At 41.7% G+C, this 25,421-nt stretch overlaps 1 protein-coding gene across 1 annotated transcript in view; it reads right to left on the bottom strand.

Annotated features, from left to right (window-relative positions):
* Positions 1 to 25,421, bottom strand: part of LOC119651092 (proteoglycan Cow) — a 247,076-nt gene that overhangs the window by 71,146 nt on the left and 150,509 nt on the right. The window contains exon 2 of the mRNA XM_038054446.1: positions 14,793 to 14,862. Within this exon, the coding sequence (XP_037910374.1) occupies positions 14,793 to 14,862 (70 nt within the window). The remainder of the gene's footprint in view (positions 1 to 14,792; positions 14,863 to 25,421) is intronic.

Genomic DNA, 25,421 nt, shown 5'->3' with positions numbered 1-25,421 from the left:
TATTTGCAAGAGGAGAAGCAACTTAGTGATCTTGTAACATATCCAAAGTGAAGTGATCTTGATCTCTCAATAGGTAGTAATCTTTACACCTCCCAACCTTTGTTAATTACGGAAGTAGATAATACAATGCAGGCCTAGGAGAAGTAAACTAATGGACCTAACATTTAGCTTTTCAAAGACTTTCTAGAAAAATAAATTCCCGAAGCTGAAAGCCCATGGATACAAAAAACTTTCCCTGACATAACCAAACAATCATACTTCCTTATTTATTCAAAGAGAAGTAGGATCTACCGCTATGTGAAGTACCTGCAACGGAGTACTGGAGCGGCGCACACTCAAGGCACTCAATCCAGCAAGGAAAAGTTTCGTTGAATCTAGCGGTGAGGCTGCGTCGCTAGATCGACCACGAGGTTTTTCTTTTCAAGAAAAGCACTCAACCGAGGCGGTCTAAGTTGAAAAAATCATTGCAAGAGTATTTAAGTTAAGTAAAATTGAGAAAATGTTTCGTGTTTTTCCTTGATATCGGTACAAAGTAAGTTTCTTTCAATTACCCTTGAACAAACCGGCGAAACTTCGCCAGTATATTTTCGAGACGATAATCTGACTTGACTTTGGAAGAACAATGTAATGCCACAAGCCTCTTACATTTGCCATAAAATGGAACCCCGATAAACCGTCTCCTCGTCAACTCAGGTCAGCCTCCGACATTGAACACGTGTTTGGAAAAGACAGCGTAGTTGGTGGCGCTTTGTCACGCATTAGAGAAGTCAGAATCCCCGCCACAATGGATTTCCCGGCAATCGCAGAGGCGCAGAAGGACGATGCGGTTCTTCAGAGACCGAGGAGTAACTACAAATACACTTGCTCGAAGTTTCCCATTTTCGGCTCGATCTATACACTATACTGCAAAATCCCAGAAAAGGCACCAAGGACATTCACTCCGGCTGCTTGCCGCAAGGGAATATTTAACGCCGTTTACTATCTGGCGACTCCATTAAAAGACATTACAGCAGTAACATGTGCCGAGACCCTTTGCCGAGAGTGGATTCTCCGGTTTGGTGTACCGACGATCATCATCACCGATCAAGAAGTGCAGTTTGAATCCTCTCTTTTCTCAGAGTTAGGCAAACTCCTAGGCTTCAAAAGCCACCGAACCGGAATGCTCGAAAAATGACCTAGGATGCTAGAGGCCGCCATAATGGCAGAAGGTGATCCATCGCAAATCTTGTCTCTCAGTGTTTGCTGCAAGTCGTGCGGAACATGAATACGAGGAGAACCTGCGATCCAGTCCTCGACGTTGGATCGAGCCTAAATTCAACGGACTTATTGCGTCTGCTCAGGGACGGGGTGAGCCGGATCAAACCACCGCCACCTCACAACCATGCAAGGAACGTCGCGCATGCTCAAGGATCTTGAGTCGTGCGCGTGTGGCGGGGCATCATTGGCGTGAACCTGAGCGCCATTATGGATTCGCCTCCATCGCTGCATTCAATGGCCGCGGAGAATAGCTGACGGCCTGACATATACAGAAGGAGACAGCTGAACCTTTCAAATTTGTTTACCTAAAAGATCATGAAGTAGAAGTCAGAAGAATTTCCAGTGTTAAATGTAAAGGAGTTAAGAAATTGTATTCAAGTAAGGAAAGTACCGTGCAATAAGCAACAGTTTTAATTAAATTGTGGCCATTACACCGAAATGTCCTAAGATTCCAGAAGTCACGCGTGCAACTTCTTTGGATTGTCTTTTTGTCGGCAATTTCCAATTGTAAAATATGAAATTTTTATCGAAACATTGAATGCGGTGAAAGGTATTACAGTGAAGTGAGGATAAAAAGTTGGTAGTATCGAGCCATAACACGACATCAATGTGATACTGTACCCAATCAACACGGTCACGACGGTGACTTTTTGACACGAGGCAGCGAAACTAATTAATGGATCATTACCAAAGAAAAACCGAATCCCAATAGTGGTAACAGTTCCAGCGGACAAAGGAAATACGCTTGAAATAGCAGCTGATTCGGCGCCTTTCAGTGAAGAGCAGCAGCGTCATCTTGGCCTGCGCGGAATCGGGATCGCTGGAGGTGTTGCGTTGGAGGTGTTGTCCGACAAAGTACACGGGGTTAAATGCGCCTCGTGGTCGCGGAAGTTTCCCGAGACATAACTCGGGAAATCGACGAGCTTAAGTCAACACTCGGGAGGTAGATCTCGATCGCAATCGCGGTCGAGGTGGAGATTACCATCTCCATATTAGGCATAGACTTCCTGTGTCTCTATGGGCTGCTTTTTCGGTTTTATTTAGAAATTAATATACAAAAGAGTCCAAAGAAGGACATTTTCCAAACGCCCGCCTCTTGGTAAGGGCCGCCGCTTCCAAAAGGCCGCTGATACCACATACGTCAGACCCCACAGGCCAGCACCACTGTACCTTCGACGTCGGAGACGCGCGCAGGCGCCTAAATCCTTTCTTCTGGGATTAATTTACAGGGGAAAGCGCGAGTGGCACATCCGGTAGGACTTGTCGAGCTGAGGGAGCTACACCCCGAATTTTCGCTGAAACCTCTTGGTTCCAGCTGGGGATGGAGTGCTGTGAAGACCGCAGTAACAAAGTCTACCGTGCTCATATACTCCAGTAGTAGAGGGTAGCATCACATCTGTTAGCGGAAATCCAGTGATGCATGTGTCTGATATGTACTGTTAGAGAGAGGCCTCGAGTATAATGGACCACTACGGTCTGAGTGCGCAAAAGTTGAGCTTTTCCCACAAACAAACGGTCCAGATACTTGCAGACCTAGCTGTGGTTGACGTGCTAAGTCCCACATACGGATCAATGGCAATTATATATGATTACAGTAAAATGCTTTTCATTGTGAGAGGAGCGGGACTCCCAATTCCAATTCTAGCACAATCTATTCATTGGTTTTCATGCGAACCCTTCCGTAAGGCTGGCCGACCGTCATCCTCTCAAGATCCTCCTTTCATAATCTCAACCTTGAGTAAAATTTGAACCTCTTCCTATAGACTTGAGAACTTGTCGTCTCCAGCTAAGGTCACGCACTGGTATGCTTACTGATTTGATTGTGAATGGACTCTCTTCAAAGCTGGGAGCTTTGTTAGAATCAGATTCTTCGAAACCATAAGAAGCTCGTTCGTTGTTACTAAGACATTTTTGTAATCTGGAGTTATACATAAATGTTATGTTAGCTCTCACTTCCAATCGCACCTGTCCTAGTGATTAACCAGGTAGCTAAGCTGAAACACATGCATATGTTTATCAGCACTTTATGGCACCAAACTATTCAGAATTAACTTCATTGTCGTGAAAAAGTTATTAAAAAGCCCCGACAAAAGCCAGCTTCAATTCCCATATAGGTACGTTAATAAATTCACAAATTTCCCCAAAACAATTATTCTAAACATTATGAACACATAACAATGTCGTTAATTTCCCGTCAACATGCAATAAAACTAATTAGGGAAATAAACATGATAACTTTGAATCCCCATCGCATAAATTTCCAACAATGTTGTTATATTTTCACTACAATAGTGTTTTAGAATGTGGTAACCAACGCGAACCATGCACAATGGCTTACAGTGGCAAAAGCCATTGTCAATTCCCGTTTATTCTATTCTACGAATGAATTCTGTCTAGTAATCTGTTTATGGTATTTGCTCGTATTGTGAATAGGAACCTAATGTGAAATGTTCAACAAATATGCATAAAATTGTAACAAACATTGTCATATGCTCATACGAATAAACTTGAAGAAGAATTAGAAATGGAAATGGAAAAATTAGAAATTAGAAATTTAGAATAACAATATATATGTATGTATGACTACAATTCCTAAATTGCCAGGCTGCGAAGGAGCAGAGCTGTCGACATGTGCTGGGGTTGATTTACCAGGAGCACATATGGTGACAATGTTTCTTGCTAAAGCCGCAGCTATACAAACGGAAGATCTCATGGGTCTCGTAATTACTCAGAATTATGGAGAGTCTTCAGAAGCAAGGCGGAGGGTAAGGGTAGACTCCTCACGATCGGGGTAGATGACTGACATCCAAGGCGATCAAACGTCGGAGTAGCCATTTCAACTATCAGTTTGGCAACATACCTGTGCACGTGCACAGGGGAAAGCGAAGGAAAGACACTTCGGGGGAGACATCAGGTGGAAAATTTACCGCGGTCCCGAAAGAAACTCGGAAGCCATAAAGGTGGAAAGGACTGGATTAATCAAGAACGTAGACCTGCTATCTAGTGAAGAGTAGAAGGTGGACAACCTAGACCCAGATCTTCTAGGGCTTAGGGTAAACACCGATGTGTAGGGAAGCGCCATGTCGGAGGAGGGGGTGATACTCCAATAATAGAGGAGAGCTCCAAACAGTAACGGAGCCAATGGCCAGCACTAAGATAGCCCAGATATACCTCCACCATGCGAAAGCTGCATCTGCAGTGATTGAAAGGGGAAATTCCAAGGAGAACATTGGAGTAGTGGTCAGGAGCCTTGGGTGTAACGGGACAGGTTCGCGGTCTGCAAGGAGAAAGTATGCATGTAATTTCCCGAACGAATTGGAACTAGAAATATTCGTGGACAACCTCAAAAAAACCGTCATTGACGCATGTGGGGCCAGCTGTCTTGCAAAGAAAGGTTTTTCTGTTTTTTTTGGTTAGGTAGGTGTAACGCATTTACTTGTGCGTAAATGCCGGACTCCTGTCTCAGACAGACTACCGGGTAAAACGCTCCCCTGGACCGTCCAGCAGTCTGACCCGTAATCGTGTTAACTCAGGTTTCATTCAGTTATGTATGTCGTTTTTTCATTTATTTGATATTGGATGAGTATTTCAAGGACCAGTTGTCCTCTCCCTCAATGATAAAATACGGGTATAAATATAAAATGTAATAAAAACTCATTATTTGGCATTTAAAAAATAGAATTTTATATTTTTTTCCATTACATTGCCTCAGGCCAGACCTATTCAGTATAGGAGAAAACCCTGTGGATTCAGGGATCCCCAGCTAATCTGGCATCTCTCCTATCCATCTCCTTCTTTTTCATCTTAAGATTGCCTTGAGTGTAACGTGCTACTCGCCTCCACATGTCTTCGCTCTCTAGCATGACTTCAATTATGGTGTCCAGGGACGGAAGACACCCTTCCATCGAAAGGTGATGGCGCTGATGCTCCCACCTTCTTCAGAAGAAAAAGTGTGGCAGGCATCATCCATCACGTCTTTGCAACAAATACAGCCAGGTGAACATGATTTCCTCCACGTGTACAGGTAGGATGGAAAATACCCGAGTCCATTCAGCAGCCGGGGTAGGTTATAGTCGACTTTATGGTGCTTTCGATTCAACCACGATGTTCCCTCTTCACGAGCGACAATGGCCTTATTTCCCTCGCCTTTTCTGAGGAATATAAGCCTCCGCTCGGAGAGTGATCGGAGTGACTCCCGCTATTACCATTACAACTGCCCCCGAGACGGTACAATAGGTGGACGTCTTTCTACTTGCGCTAAGCACTTACGGTACATTTCCTTACTGAGGGAGTCAGCCAATGTTCTGGAACCGTAAAAGAGGGCGAACTGAACCGCGCTCATAAGCAAGCGACACCTGCTGGACGTTGGACATCAGCCGGCAAATCCCAAAAATTCCAACCGCAGCCTTGTCTGCTGTGCTACGAATTTGCTCGAAGAAGCTCATCTTCGTGTCTATCATGATGCCCAGGTGTTTTACCATCGGCTTCGACAAAGCATTGGTTTCCTGAACCTAAATAGGAAGGACCGTGAGAACCCACCACTGGACCAACGACTTCAGGTTTCTCTAGAGCGAGGGAGAATCCATGCTCAGTCATCCATTTGCTTACTCGCTGCATCACCATTCCCAGTGTGCACGGAGCTTGCTCAACCGGGAGGGGGAGAATGAGGACAGAGGTGCAACCACTCTTCAACCCGGCAAAACAAACTGGAGACTGGCGGAAATACAAAAATGCACTGACTGCGTATAGCAATGCCATCAGGGAAACAAAACGGAACAACTTCTTGGAATTCTAAGGGTGATAAGGGGCAGCATAGCCCTAGGATATATATGAAGGGCATGAAGACAGCAGAGTGATCTTTATTCCCAAAGCGAGAGAACTATATTAGGACTAATATTCTAGTGGGTAATCCCTTACATCAGTGTCACAACGCTTACCGGCCCAGACGATCAACCGAAACTGCTCTATATTAGCTGACGGTTGTATTACGGGATGCCATAGAAACAAATGAAATAGCGCTGTGTGCGTTTTTGCATATCGAAGGAGTATTCGATAATACAACGCACACATAGATATATGACGACCTGATCCGCAAGGGAGTGGGGAACACCCTGGCTTTCTGGATGGGCAGAACGCTTGAGAGTAGGCAAATAGAAGTACCGACAGGTACAAATTCTACTGTCATGAATACTACGCAAGGCTGTCCACAGGCCGAGGTACTACTATCATTTATGTGGAATATGGTGGTCGATAAACTCCTGGACGAGCTACGGAATACTGAAATACAAGTCCAGTATTACGCTGACGACATTGTTTTAATCTGAAGGAGCAAATTTGAGGATACCCTATGTGAAAGAATCGAAAGTGGATTAAGGATTACTAGTGCCTTGTGCAGAAAGGCGGTGCTGCGTATCAATCCAGCTAAACTACCATAGTACCATTCACTTGGAAGTCAAAGCTTGATCACGTTAGAGCCATAAGGTTACATGGCATGGAGGTGAAAAGAGAAGCAGAGGTCAAATATTTGGAAATTACGTTAGACCAAAAATTACACTGCAATAGTAAAGCCTATGATTACCTATGAAGCGGTAGTCCCGACAGAAAAAACTGAACTCAGGATACAAGCCGGGGTCACTAGTCCAAGAAAAATGTAGTTGGAGCCAATGGGTAAGCACACTTGCATATTCCAGGCGGAAATATACGCCTTGACAGATTTGCCTCCAAAGGAACTACAGGGGGCAGAAAATTGCATTCTGACTGACAGCCAAGTAGCGATCAGGGTACTTAGGTCTATCCCGGTGAACTCTAAACTGATATGGGAATGGGTTGAGAGACCAAATACGCTCGCCTCGCACAATAAGGTCTGGATACTGTGGGTTCCAGGCCATGTTGGGTTGGAAGGGGGACGAACTAGCCAAGAAGGGAGCTTGGACGCCTCGACGCGGGCCAAAACTCTTCTGTGGAATCGCAAACGGGTTCATGGCAATGGCAATGAAAAATGAAGAGGAACGGCTTAGCAGAAATAGCGCAGTTCAGGGTGCTTATTGGAGATAAGAACCCAAGCGCACGAAGGACTGTTTAAACCTCACTAAGAAGAACCTCTGAATCATTGCGGCAATCTTCAGTTATCACTGCTGACGAAACTATCCCCTAGAGAAGCAAGGGATATCTACGGACACTGCCTGCAGATTCTGTGTGGAGTGTGGCGCAAGTTCTATACACGTTTTGGGATAGTGTCCGGCACTTGTGCAAAGTAGGTCGAGAATACGACTTGCTTGACATACTATAGTTAATAGGTACATTATAACCAATAAAAGCGGCACAATAGTTCTTTAAGGACGCAGTGCAGCTTCCCTTAACAGAATAATAATTATTATTATTAATATCCATATGCAAACAAACAAATAAGAATGCAAATTATTTGTGCGTAAGTCAATTTTCCAAGCTCTCCTCAACTCTGTATATCCCTCAGATGAAAGTATACTAATGACATAGCTTTTAAGGATTTGGTTCTTGTTATTTCCTTCTTATTAACAAAAAAAAAAACCTGAAAATTTAAAATATTTCCCTCAGCGAAAGAGAAAAAATGCATCTGAATCTCGTTTGGATAATCAGAATGAAAAAGGTCCTTGTAACTAACTTAATGAACCGCAGAATCCTGAACCGGATCACTGTTAGCGTATCTGCCATTAAATTCAACTAAGCCCAACATGGCAGGACTAGGCAAAGCTTAACCAATGTCACATTTCTCTGTGTACTTTTCTTATTGCCTCAGGACAAAGTATAACAAAAACAACTCCATTACAACCGTAATGCAATGTAATTTCAAATACGTGCACCACCATTTTGTCGCTCCATGGACTTAATGACTTCCACATTACATTTACAACACAATACGCTTCTACGAGTATGCCAAGGAATATCGATTATTTGCTCATATCTATTTCCATTTTTGCTGTTTTCCCAGATTATACTCGTTGGTTGGTTGGTGGAGTTGTGTATCTTTTGTGACCTACAGAAACAACCCCGTAATATTCCCACAAGGGTTTGGTTGGAAATACGTAGTTACGTTGGGACGGGTGTGTAGCTGTCTATACAGCTTCGTCTTTAACTATTTACAGCCATTATTTTATAGGTCAATGCTACATTCTGTAGTACTGTAGGCATGTAATTACGAGCGGCCTGAGATTTTATACAATTTCAAAATGAGGTAGGCCTCGTTTGGAGGATGAATGTAATGAATTTATCCATTAAGTTCGAGTATTCGTCCATTAAGAGTAATCACTGCAGTCCGACTATAATTCACACCCTGCAATTATTGTACTACGAACCATATTTCACTTTGTTATGGCAGAACCTTGAAGAGACGAATGCATCAAAAGCGCTGTTACTCTTGTCATTCGAAAGGCTAGACAATGGGTTGATACTTGAAGAAGGATCCTTTGTCATAATTGGAGCAATTTAACTGCGATAAACTGCATGCAAGGGGAACTGTATCTTTGATTATTAACAATTTATGAACCACATATGCATCTCCTTACGAAAGTTCCGAAATTCCCAAGAAGCCTTTAGTAGGGTAAGGAGGGCTGACACCAGTGGAAAATTTAGTAATTTAGGCTGAAATTTCGGAATAATCAGGTGACTATAGCACCTATCGGCACACATTTGCCCGGCTTTTTGTTAGCTGCTTAATAAAGGTGGGTTAGGTCTGTAGCGGGGACAAGCGGTAGACTTCAGGAAAAACTGATACGGAATATAGCTCTCTGAAAACTAATCTATCACTCTCCAGCGGTGGATATGTGATGCTCCAAAAGACAGGCTTCTCGTCCACCAAGGTTGTTAGTGCGTGGGTAAAAGAATGTCCTGTACGATATGACACTACTATTAACAAAACGTTACGGATCTAGGCAGGAGAGTCGAAAAACCTCTTCGAATTCATGGTGTTAGGAAAACCATGCCCATTCGATAATTCGCGGTCGGAGATAAATAAATTTATTCCAACAATGCATAACTGATAGCTGGCTTCAGTCAGTAAGCTTTATCTTATCGTTCTTTGGAGACTACGGCACCGGTGATCCTCTAACTCCCACACTTATGTGAATCAAATGGGTGAAAGCGGGACTCAATATCGCCCACAAACTGATCCATCCTCAATACTCATAACCAGATGATTACCCCAAAGAAAGGAGAAGATGGAAAGCCATGTGATAGACCTACTAAACTCAAGATTAGTCTGCTGTGAGGACCAACGAAGGGCGCTCAAATTGCGGTACTATAAAAATCATTTTCGGGGAAAATACTCACTCGTGGGGAGCAGGAAATCATTGGAGACTTTAGTTTTAAGAAGATGATTATGAAATGGAGTGTCAAGCTCGTACTCACCGGTATACGCTTTCGACCAACTCTTATACTGAGAGGCTGTACGACGGATAACACAACGGAATGGTTCAGTATTACAATCTGTAAATTGACAGACTGGACGGACGGACTCGTCAGCGTGTGCTGGGGATAATACCTCAGAGATGCACATGGTGACAGTCTACCTTCCCAAAGCCTCAACGATGGACATTCAGAATAACGCTATCTTCACCAGCAAATTTTCAAAGGCAAACTCATTGCGATCGAGATAGATGATCGATCTCTTAGGTAGTTATTATAATTGCCATTATAGATTCAATAACATTTGCGCATGGAAAACGGAGGAAGGAAACTTCAGAGAATACGTCGGGTGCAACGCCTACCGAGATCCCCGAAGCAATTGAATAGGGAAGTAGACTTGCTACCCATTGAAGAGGAGAAGCTGAATGATATGAACCTGGATCTCCTAATTCCCAAATCGGACAGCAAGTTACAGGGAAGTCCCATGTCGGAGGAGGCACCCTGCTTCTCATTTAAATCAAAAATTAAAATGTGTATACCTTTCAAAGTTCCCAACAAGAAATCCCGTGGCTGCCCAAGTTTCATTGAACGCCGAGGGAAGAACTCGAGAGGTTGCCGTGGGTTCGTACTACTTCTCAGAAGACAACACCCCTTTGCACGGAGTTGCCAAATCTCCCAGCAGAGGCGTAGATAAGGGAATGTTCGGCGGATGCGTAGTATACGCTTGTACACATTTGGAGATGCGCTTGTATGGGCATGTTTATGCGTAAATCGGTAGGTGGGAGGAATTCCACCCAGAATAATAAAGCAATATGGACGAGAGGAGAAGGTGTAAACTTACGGTGCAGAGGCTCGGAACCTCAGTACTGGAGCGCTTTTGATAATGGGCAAACAGGCTCCCAATCGTGGTATCCCTGACTGCAGTGCCTCGACTTGCTTGCCAGTGGTAGACAGCTTGGCCACCATGGCATCTAATGCTTACACCCTAGGCAAGAAGGTTTTTAAACCGAGCACGTTGCTCCTAGAACACCCATAAGGCATAAATCGCGTAAGCATGTGCTTTGGAGAGAACTATGGACGTAAAAAGTCATAAGGACACCGGTCAGAAGGTTCCTCAAAATCGACAGCTGGATCCATTCTAGAGAGACAAAAAGATTTTGAGATCCACTCCAATATCCAAGGCGGTAAGAGACCTGGCCCAAAGAAGCTCTGTAAACGTTCCGAAATATGTTTACACAAGAAAGAAGGTCACTCTGGAGAAAAAGCCTGGGGAACAGAAGACTGACCTGAAAAAAACCCCTTCATTTTGCTTGGAGTGGAAATTCTTGAATTGTTGCACCAAGCAATGAAGCATATGATGAGAGCCATCAAAGCTCTATACAGAAAATTAGGGGAAGATGCGAAAAAAAAAAAAAAAACTCTAAAATTGCTCATGCGACGTTAACGCAATACAAGTGGCACACCCGGCCGTAGACTCGTAGATTGGCAAAGAAATAGTTCATACTGTTATGAATGCGCTAGTCAAGAAAAAGAGGGTGTTAGATGAAGTCAGAACAATAAGATTCGTCATTGGGGGTAAATCTGAAGTAGAAAGAATATTGGGGAATCCCAGGAGAATAGATTGGGATTCTTATATAAGGCACTGAGGCACCTGAGCAGTAACAGTTCATATAGAGATGGGCGGAGATATCAGGAATGAACTGGAACTGGAGATAGGGATGGAAAATAACAACTATCTGGCCGACTAAGATAGTTACCTCAACAAGGGATGTACCTTAGTGGATCAGAAACGTAGCTAGAATGAGAACCGAGTTCCAAAAACCTTTCAACCAAAGGAAATAAACCAGGGACTAGCCAAGGTACGACACACAACAACTTGGTCAGGGAAATTAAGGGAAACAGCTTCAAGAAATTCGATGAAAGTATTGAATAAACCACAGAAGAATCCAGGCTACACAAGGCAATATAGGGCAATATCATACGTCTGTATAAAAAAGGAAGATGGGACATTTATCCCAGCATGAGAGCGATATCTTCCGCTACGAAAAGCAATAACATTTTGATTGACAGACAGAATGTGGAGAAAATTGAAAAATAGCTAAGGAGGTGTACTTAGAAGCTAGATCAAGATGGACAGTAATTTAGAACCAGAAATTCTCCAGGTGGGATGGCATTTCCACAACACTATAGAGAGGCCTAGAAATCGGTCGTAAACGTAGTAAAAGGTAGTATAGTCGCGAAATACATACCCAGGACATGGAGGAAAGTAAAAGTGTTCACCATTGCGAAAGCAGAAAAAACATAATTTTCGCCCTAAATCTTTTAGATCTCTTTCCCAGGCATCGTTTGTACGCAAACTAATGGGCAAAGGTCTTAGACAACTACATTTAAACTAACGTTCTAACGTATCCGGCAACCATGCCAACATGTTTACCAGATAGGACAGTCAACTGAAACTACCCTGTATAAGTTGACCAAAGCAAGAGCTTCAATGAATTGCAGTTCCAAAGCAGGCAAGAAATAGGGATGCATGACGGGGCGGCAATCTAGATATACAGAACCGAAGTCAGCATAATAGCCAGGGAACTACACAAACCTCGAAGACTAACTTGTGTGTGTATTTCCGGGGCCGAACCGCATACCTCGATGTCGATGTCTTCATCTTCAGATACAGATGCAGGTAAGGAGGCTAAGTTTCGAAATGTCCACTCTACACTAAGAGGTCTCTCAAAACAGAGGGAGGGGGCCTAGGGATCACGGTATAGGTACTTTGAACTAATGAGTAAGTACAGTAGTATATTTCATATAGAAAGGGGTGCCTCCAAAAAGGGGCAGAACATTGTAATTCTGACCGAGAGCTAGGCGGCTATCAGGGCAGGCCACATACCTTCACCAAATTTCGTTACAATCGGTTCAACCGTTTTGGAGTAAATCGGATGTGACGGACAGGCAGATAGACAGATAAACAGAGAGACAGATATTGAATCGATTTTTTTTCAGAGAAAATCTTAAAAAAATCGAACTGACTGGCATAGGTGTTCGGATGGTTGGAACCCTTGGCTATCGCAGCAGAAAGTCATGGCTCAAATCTTACTGGCAGCAGAGCGGAATTGTATCGTGACTGGATGTGTCGACTCAGCTGTGAATGAGTATCTTGAATCTATGACTATTGACTTCCTGAATTTTGCAAAAAATATCCGAATAGTCCATTCGGGCAGTTTTGCACTAAGACTTTGTGATCATCGTAATGGTACCTAACAATTTAATATTGTGAAACCTATTTGAGCGTCTTGCGGCTAACATCTGTTATATGTTGGTTCAAGCCCAAAATGGCGAATGAAGTCGCAAAATCGCAGAAAGTAACTCAAGTAAACCAATAAAGGCCGAAGAGTTAACAAAATTAACCGCAGCAAAACTCGTGATCTATCACCCATCAGCCCGTTTGCTCAGTACCGGACCAAGGAAATGCCTAAAGGAAGCATCTGGTGTTTTCGAAATAAGATTTAGCCGATAGAGAGTGCAGCAGGTATCCGAAAAACATCGAATTGAAAAAGATTTTCTTTCAAGAATATTAGAGAGAGAAAGAAATCCCTACGGTAAAGATATTAAAAGAGCCTTACTTTGAGTTCCGTCATTTTTCAAGGAAGTTATGGAGAGGGGGTCTTCTTCTTCCTCCCTCATACTATTCCTGTCCTCTTATCCTCTGGGGCTTAGATTGAACATTCAAAATTAGTCATGATATTATCCAAGAACAACACGTTAAGGCCCATCACTTTTTAATGTGGTGACCTCCCCCTTCCTCCCATTAACTCTTCACCATCTCCGTTGGTGGGTTAGACAATTCAACCGTTACCATTATTTTATTATTTAAAGATTATTTGTTCTGATAAAGCCAAGATATATCCTTTCCAATCAGATGGTAAAGCATGGCACTCGAGAAATGCTTTGATCTCCCAAACGTACGTCGATTCATCGTTGAGGTATCTTGGCTTAGAGTCTGAGAGCTTGACAGCTGCGTATGAAATGCAGGACCGTCTCCTCATTCTCTTCACAATGGCTATATGTATCTGAAAAAACAAGCGCAATTTTTTCCCGGTAGTTCAGAGTGTGGCGTTCTGTTAAAAGACTTGACAGGATCAGTGGGTCTTATTTCCCAGGAGACGAGATTTTTACCTCTCCAAATGAAAATTTGGATGGATCTATTAGATATAAGTTTTTGCGATGGATGGACGAAGGTTACAGCTACCTATGATTGATGATTTTATACATTTTCCGGCAGAAATAAATGCTTTACATCAAAAAGTAATATCGGCAAATAAATTCAACATGACATTTTAATAGGCAACCGGATAACGACGTGTGAACCAATGTTCGTCATCCAGGAAGGTAATGGATATAAAGCATACATAGGTGTACTATCCAAAGGAGGATATTATATTTGAAATGACTAGCTTAAATGGAGGCCTAATATACAGGGCGTTTGTGATACATTATTGTTCTGCTTTGTAGGAGAAGATTGCTAAAAGTGGGTTGCTTTGGTAGGAGCCAGATAAAAGGCTGTTTCAAGTGTCAAGTTGATGATGCCTTCACGTTTTATAAAGGCAAAGTCGACAATATTTGATCTCACTTCTTTTCTCGACCCTAATAGTGACGTATTCGCTTTAAACTTCCAGCCCTGTCAAGGCATATAATAGTCCCTTTCAAAGCCTAATAGAAATTGAACGTTGTTTCCACGCGTCATCCCCCCCTCTACGCCCACATTTCACCACCAGCTAGCAAATCTTGGGAAAAATCCTTTAAAACAAACTCTTCACAAACAAGACATTAAATTTGCAATAAAATCCTATTTAATGCCTTGTAGTTTTCCTGACACCGTCCTAACACGCCCCCATCCCCCATCATACGCACAAAATTATCTTGTTGACCTGAAATTCTATTGACACATGTCTTATTAGACTAGAAGCTCAAATAAACGAAAATAATAATGACTGGCAAAAAGTAACAACATTTAGAAAGCAAATCAAATAGAAAAAGAAACGAACAAGGAGACGGTTGAAACATCAAAACGAAACGCGAAAGGCACAAGGCACAAAAAACAAACATTAGAAAAAAAATTAAGTCTGTAGAGGGTAAAAAAGATCCTGAGAGATACTTACTTGATGGGTCATGGATCCACTTCTTCTTTTCAGGCAAAGTCTTCTGGGGTGATGATGAGCTTTTGTCTTCCTGGAAATAAGGAAAAAAAAACAAACACAGATGAAAGGAGATAGATAAAGATGACAAGATGACTGCTAACGACAGGAAAAACAAAAGATATTGCCAAGAAAAAATATACAACTTTTATTTGAGTTCTACTAGAATCATTCTATTTTCCTGGAGTTATTATCGTCGTCATTTACTCGTCGTTGTGCACTTTTCATTTCAGTGTCTTATTGTTTAAGCGATTGTCGCGTTCGCATCATTGTTTTGACAACACCATATTGAAAAGACGACGTAAAGGGAAAAAGGCATGTTTACGATATTGAAAGTTGCACAAAGATACTTTTATCCATGTTTGCAATGTTGTTTCTGCTGAAACGGCAGATGAAGGGTGAATAGGTACAAAGGAATAAGCGAATATCACACCCTTCTAAAGAGGTGTATTGAAAAGTTCCCTATGTTATAGCTTTTCAAAATAATTCCAGACACCTTTTAAGTGCCATAATATTGTATTTTATGGTATATCTATGTATAGTTCGGTGGAAAATATTTATGTATGCCCGCCAGATAACGTCTAGACTAGTCAATTTGCTGAATGGACAATTAGGCTTTTCTATTCACCCTTAGCTACAGGTACAAAGTATAGAACATCACATATATAATAGTTTGGTTTAAATTAAGTTTTAGTACTACTACCAAGGGGTCAGGGGGACTTCAATGAAAGATCCTCGAGGGCCTGCGTTCTGATGTCAAAATTGTTAGAGGCAACCATGCTGAGACAATTCTGTTCCCAGGACCTTGTTACGGTCAACTTACAATACCATGTTAATGGTAAGAGGAGAAACGTTATATTATAGTTGCCTCTGCCTACTTACTCTATGATTCCTTGTGCCCTCCGCAGACGCAAAAACTAAGGGATCTGGTAGTGTATGCAGAATCAAGTGGCCTTGAACTTTTAATAGGTTGTGATGCGAACGCTCAGCATATTTGTTGGGGCAATAGCAAATGCAATCCTAGAGGAGAGAAGTTGTTTGATTTTATCACTGCAGCTGGTCTGATGAGGGGCCAAGAGGAAGTGAAGTAATTGACCTAACAATCTGCACTTCAAAGTTGTTAGAGTTGATTAGAAACTGGCGAGTACTAGATGAAGTCTCACTCTCATATGACTGTTGCTTAGAATTTAGTGTAACTATTACAGGCGAACAGCCTGCGATACAAAGACGGAATCCTAGGAAAACGAATTGGACAAAGTTGAGCTCCCTAGGCGACTAAGGACTCTTTTGGCGATAGAAGATCAATTGAAAACTCTGAATTGCACACTTTTAGAATGCTTTGAAGAGGCTTGTCCTATTTCCCGAGGCCAAAGTGGTAAAACGGTTCCATGGTGGAACCGAGAAATCCAGATACTCAGGAAATCACCCAGACGACTTCTAAATCGTGCTTGCAAAAGCAATAGAGAAATACGCACACACTAATACCTTTATGCACATTTGGGAGGTTATTTACAGGAACAGGACGGATGCAGGATCGTTTCATACAGTAGTCCCAGCAATAATTGATTATACCATTACAATAAATAATAGGGTCGGGATCTAATCGACGAGAATGAGAGAGATCCATGGAGACTCGGTTATAAACTGGTCACCCGAAAAAAATTGGTTTCTACGAAGATCCTGTTCACTTAATGCTGAACAGACAAACGCATTATACTGACATTATTCAGTACGTATGTCGTTCAGATAATACCAACAACGTGGGGGGCGTCGAGGATAAATAAAAATTGGGGACCGGACGGTAGCCGGAGCTATTACTCGGCGCATTAAACTTTTGCCTAAGTGATATTTTTCCTTGTCGCTGGAACGTAGCGAGGGACATATGGACCAGTAAAGCCAGAGGTGACCCTGAGCTGTTATTTGCATACTGAACACTCCATATGTTCCCTACTGACAGGAAATTGCTTGAAAAGTTGTATAGACATGCCATGGGGTACGTTTCCCTAAGACAATTCGGTTTTAGAAGGAGAGTGAACATAGCGGATGTCATGGACGTCGTGAATGCAGCTCATCAGGCTGGGGTCCATCTCTTTGATTTCGGCGAGTAGTCGTCTTTGTAACGCTTGATGTCTGAAATCCCTTCCATTCCTCGAAATGGACAACCACATATGCTTGGCACACTAAGAAATTCTTTCCACAAGCCTGACTACCTCTTACATATATTGAGGGATTATCTGAGGTGGAGGTCGAGTCAAGGGTAGCACAGACGTCCATCTTAAGTCCAAATCTCTGGAAAGCTTGCTACTAGAGTTTGTTAGAACTCGACATGCCAAAAGAGTCAATACCGATCGGTTGTACAGATGATGTTCCGGCACTGCCAGATGCATTGTTGAACAGCCACAATCCAGACTTGTAATGCTGCATTGAGATGGGTAAGCGGATGGATGGCAACTAATAGAATAATTTCAAGCTTGCGCTAGAAAAAAACTGAAGCGGTCATCTTGGCTGAAAAGAAAAGGGGCCTTGCATCCTGTGGCAGTTTGCGAGACAACTATTGAGTCAAAGCCAATGGTTAACCACGTTTCGATTGCCGCTCGAGTTGTTGTCTGTTTTTTACAACGCCAAGGAATGAGTTGATGCTCTTGGCAGAGAGTGGTATCGTAATCACCTTGTCTAAATGCCAGGGGCAGATTTGCTGGTGGCGTCTTTCTAATGTACTCGGGCACAACCGGGTTTAATAGTGATTTCGGAGGTGACCCCTGCCGTACAGGCGCAAGAGAAGTGGTTGCTCTTGAAATTCAGGAATACATACTGATTGAGTGGCAACTCTTATTGGAAATTTAGTCAAGAGGCCGACTGACTGTGCGACTTGTCGGAAACTTAGGTCCATGACTGAAACCAAATCAGTGAAAGACGGATTACTTTCTTATCTAGCTGTTAAGCGGGCGAGGAGATTTTCACTCTAACCCTTACAAGATTGGCAAAAAACCATTCCCTGACTATGTGTTTTGCAATGTGGTCGTAGATGACGTTTGCAATTTTTCTAGTGGAAGATGGGCTGAGATTCATCAGCGACTCTGTGCAGATACAGGGAAGCTTCCTCCGAACAATATTCTCAAAAAGATAGTGATCAGCGCTGATACATACTAACTTTGTTCGGGTTCTTCTTACAAAGAAGATTGAGCTCGACCGCTTCGCTTTATTGAAATTAATTCGCTGGCTTCGATTCTGAAAGCGGAAGTGCTTCCCTGAAATAATTTCCAATACAGTTCTACTTTAGTTTCTTAATTATGGGGAGGTGTTTAGTTGGTAGGTTACTGGGAACATCTATCGAGAATCTCCCTCAAGATCGAGCTCGTAGCTATAAGGTAAAAGGGCTTTTTGCCAAGAACCTCACCCGACTAAGGAGTTAAAAATCGGTGAAAAATTGTCACTTATTAGTAGTCACACCAAACTTTTTTCGAAATTTCAAGTTGTTTTTTGTTGAGGATGCAAGGAGTTCTGAGTTTGCCTCTACTTGATAACAAACCAGACCACTTGGGAAGCAACTTATTTCTTCTGCCCTGGGAGCAGGGTGATCGAAGTGAGGCAGCATCTGATGAGTTGCCTTTGGCCTGCACGAAACCGTCAGTCATCTTTTTTGAAAAAGTTTGGTGTTTAACCCTCAAAAATAGAATTCCACGGACTACTAGGAGGAAGTAAGTTGCTTACTAAGTGTTCCGGTCCATCATCAAGTGGATGCGGACTCAGGATTCTCTGCATCCTCAACAAAAAATGCACTTCGACCTAGTTTAGGCCAGAACATACGACGGATTTCACTTCAATATACTTCGCACTAATTTCGTCTTTGCGATTATATATAAATGGAACAATTACCACCTGTCGCCACTTTTTTTCAAGTTTTTGCATAGTGCATTACAAAAATTAAGCCATATATTTACCATATAAAGAAGTATCTGTATTTCGATAGTGGACCACCGCCAGTTGTGCTGGCAGATATTGTCATGCCGGATCCACACACTTGCCAAACCTCAACAAGCCGTCGTCAACTCAAACGAATGGATAGAATGTTTGGCTCGGTTTGGAAAGGTTTGAAAGTACTTGCAGTCGATCCGATAGAGTATGGGTTTTTGGTACAAATCAATGGGAATTTACATGCCTATTCAGAGAAAAACTGGTGTGACAAAAAGCAGACCGATTTTGAAAGCATTGTCGGGCACAAAATCCCAAAAAAAATTTAAAAATAAATCAGTAATTCAAGAGGATTTGTTTGAAATAAAGTAAGTACTGCGAAGCCTCTTATAAAGTCCTCCGAGAAAAGAATGCTCTAGCTACTGTGTATTGGGGTTAAATTTCGTTAACCTAGGGACAGGGTCCTTAACTTAAGGTTCCCGATGCATGGACTTTCTAATTATCTTTACTTTTTTATGATATATTATAAAGATGTCCACTAACCGAGTCCACCTACATGTCTTCTCCATAGGCGGCAGGAGCCACTAAACTGCTAAATCGTCAAGGAATCAAATTTTCCAATAAGTATTGTACAATTGCTATATTCTCTCAATCAAATAAATACCGGATTTAAAAAGAAAGAATATAAATTCTTCCACATATAAAAGATTAGACCCCAATTTTAGTGTCTTCACTTTTACCAACGTCATGATTTCCATGACAACAATTTATTACATTTTTTTGACAATGGTGATTTCTATCCTCTATACAGTAAGAACCCTCCATATTTAACTTCCCCCATTTTCTGTTTGAAATATCTACGAATTCAAGTAGATGCTTAGAAATTTTTCATTATCAGAAATCGCCGGAAAACTTTTGAAAATGTCGAATGAATATAATAGTTTAAATTTCCGTCGTAGTTTTTCATGTGGAGTGATTAGATCAATGGTTTTTTATTGAGGAGGGTGGGAATATGGGGGATATATATGATATATATATATATATGAACAGAATGTTGAAATGAGCATTCAGCCAGGTCAACCGCAAAAATTTCTTATTAAGAAAAGTGACGTCAAGGAGAAGATATTTATAGAAATACGAGTACATATACGGCATGAATGGACTCACATATACTCGTACCCGACACGCATCTAACAATTTACTGCGTGTTTGCTACTGACATCGAAATTCATTGCGTGTACCTGGGGATGAATAACTAAAGAGCATTCACAAATGTCTCGATATTAACAATTCCCCTGCTATTAACTTACACATGCAAGCAGGAGTTCAAAAGATACAAATATACAATACAATATAGATATATATATATGTGTATATGCATAGTAATCAAGAGTTGTAATCACTCAAATAAAATGGATACGAAAAAACATAAATTTTATAGATAACCAACATAAGGATAATTACTATGAGTTCCTTTGTCCATGGGCGCATTTTTGAAAGATTGAATATTTAGGACATTAAATGTCATTAAATATAACAATAGTTACTTTAAGATTCGCCTCCTCAAAGTCCAAGCCACAATCCCCTGGACAACCTACTGCCTTGTCGACCTGTTTTAATAAAACTTTTAATTATGGTGCCACATTCTGTTCCCATATTTCAAATCGTTTATTTCAAAGAATCCTGGGAGGAGACGCTAACACTCTTAGTTAGAATATAAAACTGTATCTATCAAACTATCTACACGCTTGATGAGGCGATTGCTTGATATTTTCGGCTTCGGCACTCACTTTCTTACTCCTGAAATGATTATCGCTTTTTACGCTTTTTATTAAAATTTTGGGGCAAAACTTTCGCCCCATTTTGGTCTGCTTAATCTTAACCCTCTAATCAACCGTTAATGCCCATTACAAAAAAATCTAATAATTTCTCCTTATCGCATGTTTTAATATGTATACCAATGACCCGCTCCAAAATGAATGGGTTTACCTCCCTGTTTGAAACCATTTCCAGATAAAGTATATTAGAACTGATTATCCGAGTCGCGTTTATTCGGGTTCCGGATTAACTGAGCCAACCGGACATTCTTATCGTAAAGAAATTTCTGGTCATTTGTATCGATCTCAGGGAACTTCTCCCACCCATGGTAAGATTCTAGACTGTATTGGCATATGAATCTACAGGACGGTGTGTAATAAACAACCAGTTAGTAGTTTGTATCCTTTGAAACAAAGTAGACGTGAAGATTATGAATTAGGAAGTAAGGGTTGGAAATTGGAAAAAAAAAATTGACCAGTAGGGTACGAAACAAGCTTCTTCATCGTCAGGAAGGGAAACAGTGTCAATTGTTGGAAATGAGCACAGCGAATGATAAAATATTACTTATGTATACGGTTTTGAGATCGAAAGATGTCCACTTTCGGGTCCAGTTTTACAGAATAAAGCAATGCTGATTAGTATTTCTTCAAAAGCCGGTCCGCTTACCTGTTAGTTCTCGATGGCTTGACCTTTGCAAAAAAACAGTACAGTATACGAGATCTAATTATGTGTGGAAAATCGTGTGTGGTGGCACATCGGAGGCGCGAACCTAAGCACCAACATGAATTCGCCTCCACCACTGCATTCTATGGCCGCAGAAACAGCTGACGGACTGGCATGAGACTGGGGTGAATAAAATGTCAGGAATGACAGTTTTGTGTCAACAACAGAGTCGAGTCACGTCCGCCGACCGCAGAAAAAGAAATGTAACGTAACGGATTGAACATATTGGAACTTAAGAAAAAATGTAATGTTAACGGTTTGAACAATATTCGAAGTTAAAATACATTATGGTGACATTGTTAGTAAGATAAAAGTGTTTGTATTTTGTGACACCAAAGTCGCATTCTGCTAATACAGCATCTACAGATAAACTTATGAAGCACTTCTAAAAACCAGTTGAAGACATTTTCGATTAAATGCCTGAATTACAAATTAATACCATCAGAAGCATTGGCAACAGAAAAAATCTCAGACGTTGTCCCACCTCTGTCCTGCGGATGCGGATTCAGGGCTTCCTTAATTTGAAAACAGAAATTACAAAAACTAAAAACACGTTCCGTTACTTTTATATCTGATGTGTACTCGCCGCTAACTTAATTGAAAAGTATCGGCTCAATTGTCCCGCTATATCCCACAGTTCGCATTTGCATTCACAAAATTTCGCCATAGCTAGGAGCAAGCACTAGTTATGCATTTCAGAATATACAGCAGGATTTCGTCTATGTTCAACCAGCAATTAAAAAAAAATAATTAATTGAATGAGTTTTGTAAATAAAATTCAAACTAAAAATTATGACTTTATTATTATTTCCACATAAGTGGGTATTAGAATGAGCGATAGGAAATTGGAAGGAATGTAATGTAGAAGTTAAAAGGAGGGTAAAATATGAGAAAGGAATATGCTGCATATTAGCAAATGAATTTTCTCGTTAGCTTGTCACCGGACAAAGCGAACGAAATGATTTGGATGCTGCGAAACCGCGGACACTACACACTTTGGAAAAGATCTTCGTGTTGGCGAATTATTCTTAAGTTTTTTTCTTCAATGGTAGCAAACAGAACAAGATGCTCTTTGCAAACTACAGTTACGAATAAATGCAGGGTCGTGTCGTTCTAACACAAACATTTCGATGCGAATTTTTTGACGCTTCTCGTTTTGGCGCAAGCACGTTTTGGCCCTGCATTTTTCGACGCTGGGTGATATTTTTTTAGTCACTATTTTATTCAAATATATTCTGCACAAAAAACATTCAATAACTCTGGCTATATAGATAATTTTAGGCACATCCCCAAAGCAGTTGCCATATTTTTTTTAGATATTCTGTAAAGAAAATTAAACTTAACTTTAAATTTGTATTAACTTTTTCTAACTTCCAATCGCCTATAACGACCTATTTAGTTAACTTCCGTACAATTATGATTATTGAGGTCATAAAGCATCTTATTCTACATGTAAAAAGATATAAAGGATCCCTGAATTACTGGTTACTATCAGCATACAATCTAATTCCAACAAATGTATGAGTTGGAACCGTGTTCAATAGAAAATTCTCTCACCACAAATTGTTGGGTCATACAAAGCGAAGGAAAACTCCCCTTTAAAAGCCTTGATAGGAAAGGCTTCGCGTATTTCTTATATAAAAACATTTGAATGGACAGTTGGCCACTTTGACCACTTTCCAGGCCTCGAGTTACCCGCTTGTACAATAAATGTGAGAACTAATAACAGCTTTGAAAAGTGCTAATCGGGGCCTTTTATTTGATACCCAACATGTCTGCATTTGATGAAAAAAAAATTTTCACTCTCCGTCCCCTTTCGCATGTATGGTAACCTCCCTTAAATACCACATAGAACAATGCAACAATGTCACTGGATGCGTGTGCATTCACAGTTCTCACCGAATTTGATGCCAATTGCTATAACGGTTTCTCAGAACAACGCATGTAGCAGACAGACAGACAGACAAGCTGCATATCGGTTAAACGCTCTCCGAACATGCAGCATGCGTAATTGCAGCGATGATCCCAGTGGATATTTTAGCCGATAAGGTAAGCTGCTTACACCAGAATCAAGAACCCTAAACAAGCAAAGTCAGCGAATGAGATCATTGACTGCAATAGCAAGCAACATGCAACCAGGCGGAGAAAGGCTGGTGGACACACAAGCTTATCCCAAACAAAAGTATATGGACTATGTGAAATCACGGTGAGACCAGTTACGATCTGACTCAGTTCTTAACCGGTTGTACAGGAAGTACCTCTACAGGTTCGGTTACGGTGAATCGCCCGATTGTCCTACTTGTAAAGATGCAGCCAAAAATGAAGAACAACGTTTTATTCACCTGCTAAAATTTAAAAGTTCAATGAGAATTCTGGAAAGTGGTAGCAGTTCATTTAGAGTTAACAGTTTAGAACTCAACAGCGCCGTGAAGCAGCTCTCCAGGGAGAGTTTGGCGAAAATATGAGAGGTTTTAGTCGGTAAGAGCCCAGTATGCGTATTCTAGATTCCAGTTACATATTTCCCCTAGTCAAAAAAAAGACGGACAAGCAGACAAATAGACAGACGATAAACCGATTTTAATTAGGTTTTGTTTTACACAAAACCTTTAAAATGAGCAAAAAGTCTTGACGCATGGACGAGATAAGCTCAGAAGTAAGTTAGTCCAAGCCATAGAAATTCGAAAACTTGATGGGGTGGTGGGTGGCAAATGCTGTGGCATGAAACGTAAACGCGGCAAAGTATTTTGGTAGCTCATACACCCAATATGGTGTCGGCATTTTGGCGACGCTATGAAAGAAGATTTTATGACCAGCTGATGATCACTAAAAACGCCTAAAAACGGGACAAATTGTACCAACTGGTCCTCCAGGTTGGGGGTTGGGTAGGGCTGACAACCCTACACGGAAAATAACTTGTTACGAAGCCACAACAGGAGCCTCGGACAGGACGGATTTTAAAACGACGGACCCGGCAACGACAACGGAACAACGATTTGCGCATTTTCTCATGGAACGTGCGTTCCCTGTACAGAGACGAAGCTGACGAGCAGCTAGCCGATACCCTATCTCAATATAGGGCTGATATAACAGCGTTGCAAGAGATGCGATGGACAGGGACCGGTTTCCTGGAGAAGAGCCACTACACCATATATTATAGCGGTCATCCAGTAAACCATGTGCTCGGAGTAGGCTTCTTAGTCAGCCAAAAAATGAAACCTGCTGTTATCGGCTTTGAAAACATAAGCGAACGGCTATGCACTCTGCGCTTGCGAGGCAAGATTAGAAATATAAGCCTCATAAACGTTCACGTCCCTACAGAGGAGACTGCAGAGTCGGAGAAGGATACCTTCTACGAGACAGTAGAACGAATCCTCGAAGCCTGTCCCAGATATGATATCAAAATCATACTTGGGGATTTTAACAGCCAAGTAGGGAAGGAGCCAGTATTCAGGCGATACGTTAGCTCCCATAGCTTACACGAAAAAAACAAATGATAACGGACTGCGGACTATTCAATTAGCAGGGTCACACGAAATGGTTGTTGGAAGTACCTGGTTTGCGCGAAAAGCGGTCACAAACATACATGGGCCTCTCCAGACGGGACCAGTTTCAACCAAATTGACCACGTGTTGATCGAACGCCGCCACCTCTCAGCCTTGATGAATGTCAGAACATATAGGGGAGCCAATATAGACTCGGATCACTATCTCGTTGGCATGGTGCTCCGAGCCCGAATAACAATACCACCTAGAATCCCCTCTGACAATCAGGTGAGAGTGAACATTGAAGCCATCCACAACACAACCCTCCGCGACACCTATAAGAGGGAAATTGATGCTGCAATAACCGCAGTCAACAGAGGACCTGGAAATGAAGAATCAACAAATAATCTTCACAATCACCTGAAGAACGTTATCATGGATACGGCCACAAACATACTTGGCCCCAGCCGCAAAAGGAGTCGGAACGGCTGGTTTGACGATGAATGTAAGCTAGCAACGGAACGGAAGAATGCCGCATACCGAGTAATGTTGCATTCTCAAAGAACGCGGGCACGCGCAGAGACTTATCACGAACTCCGTCGAGCGGAGAAGCGACTTCACAGACGGAAAAAGGAAGCCTGGGAGAACCAACAAGTCT

Source organism: Hermetia illucens, chromosome 3 (assembly GCF_905115235.1).
Source record: "Hermetia illucens chromosome 3, iHerIll2.2.curated.20191125, whole genome shotgun sequence".
Classification (NCBI taxonomy): domain Eukaryota; kingdom Metazoa; phylum Arthropoda; class Insecta; order Diptera; family Stratiomyidae; genus Hermetia; species Hermetia illucens.
Note: the sequence above shows the minus strand (reverse complement) of the source record. Positions and strands in the feature narration are given on the sequence as shown.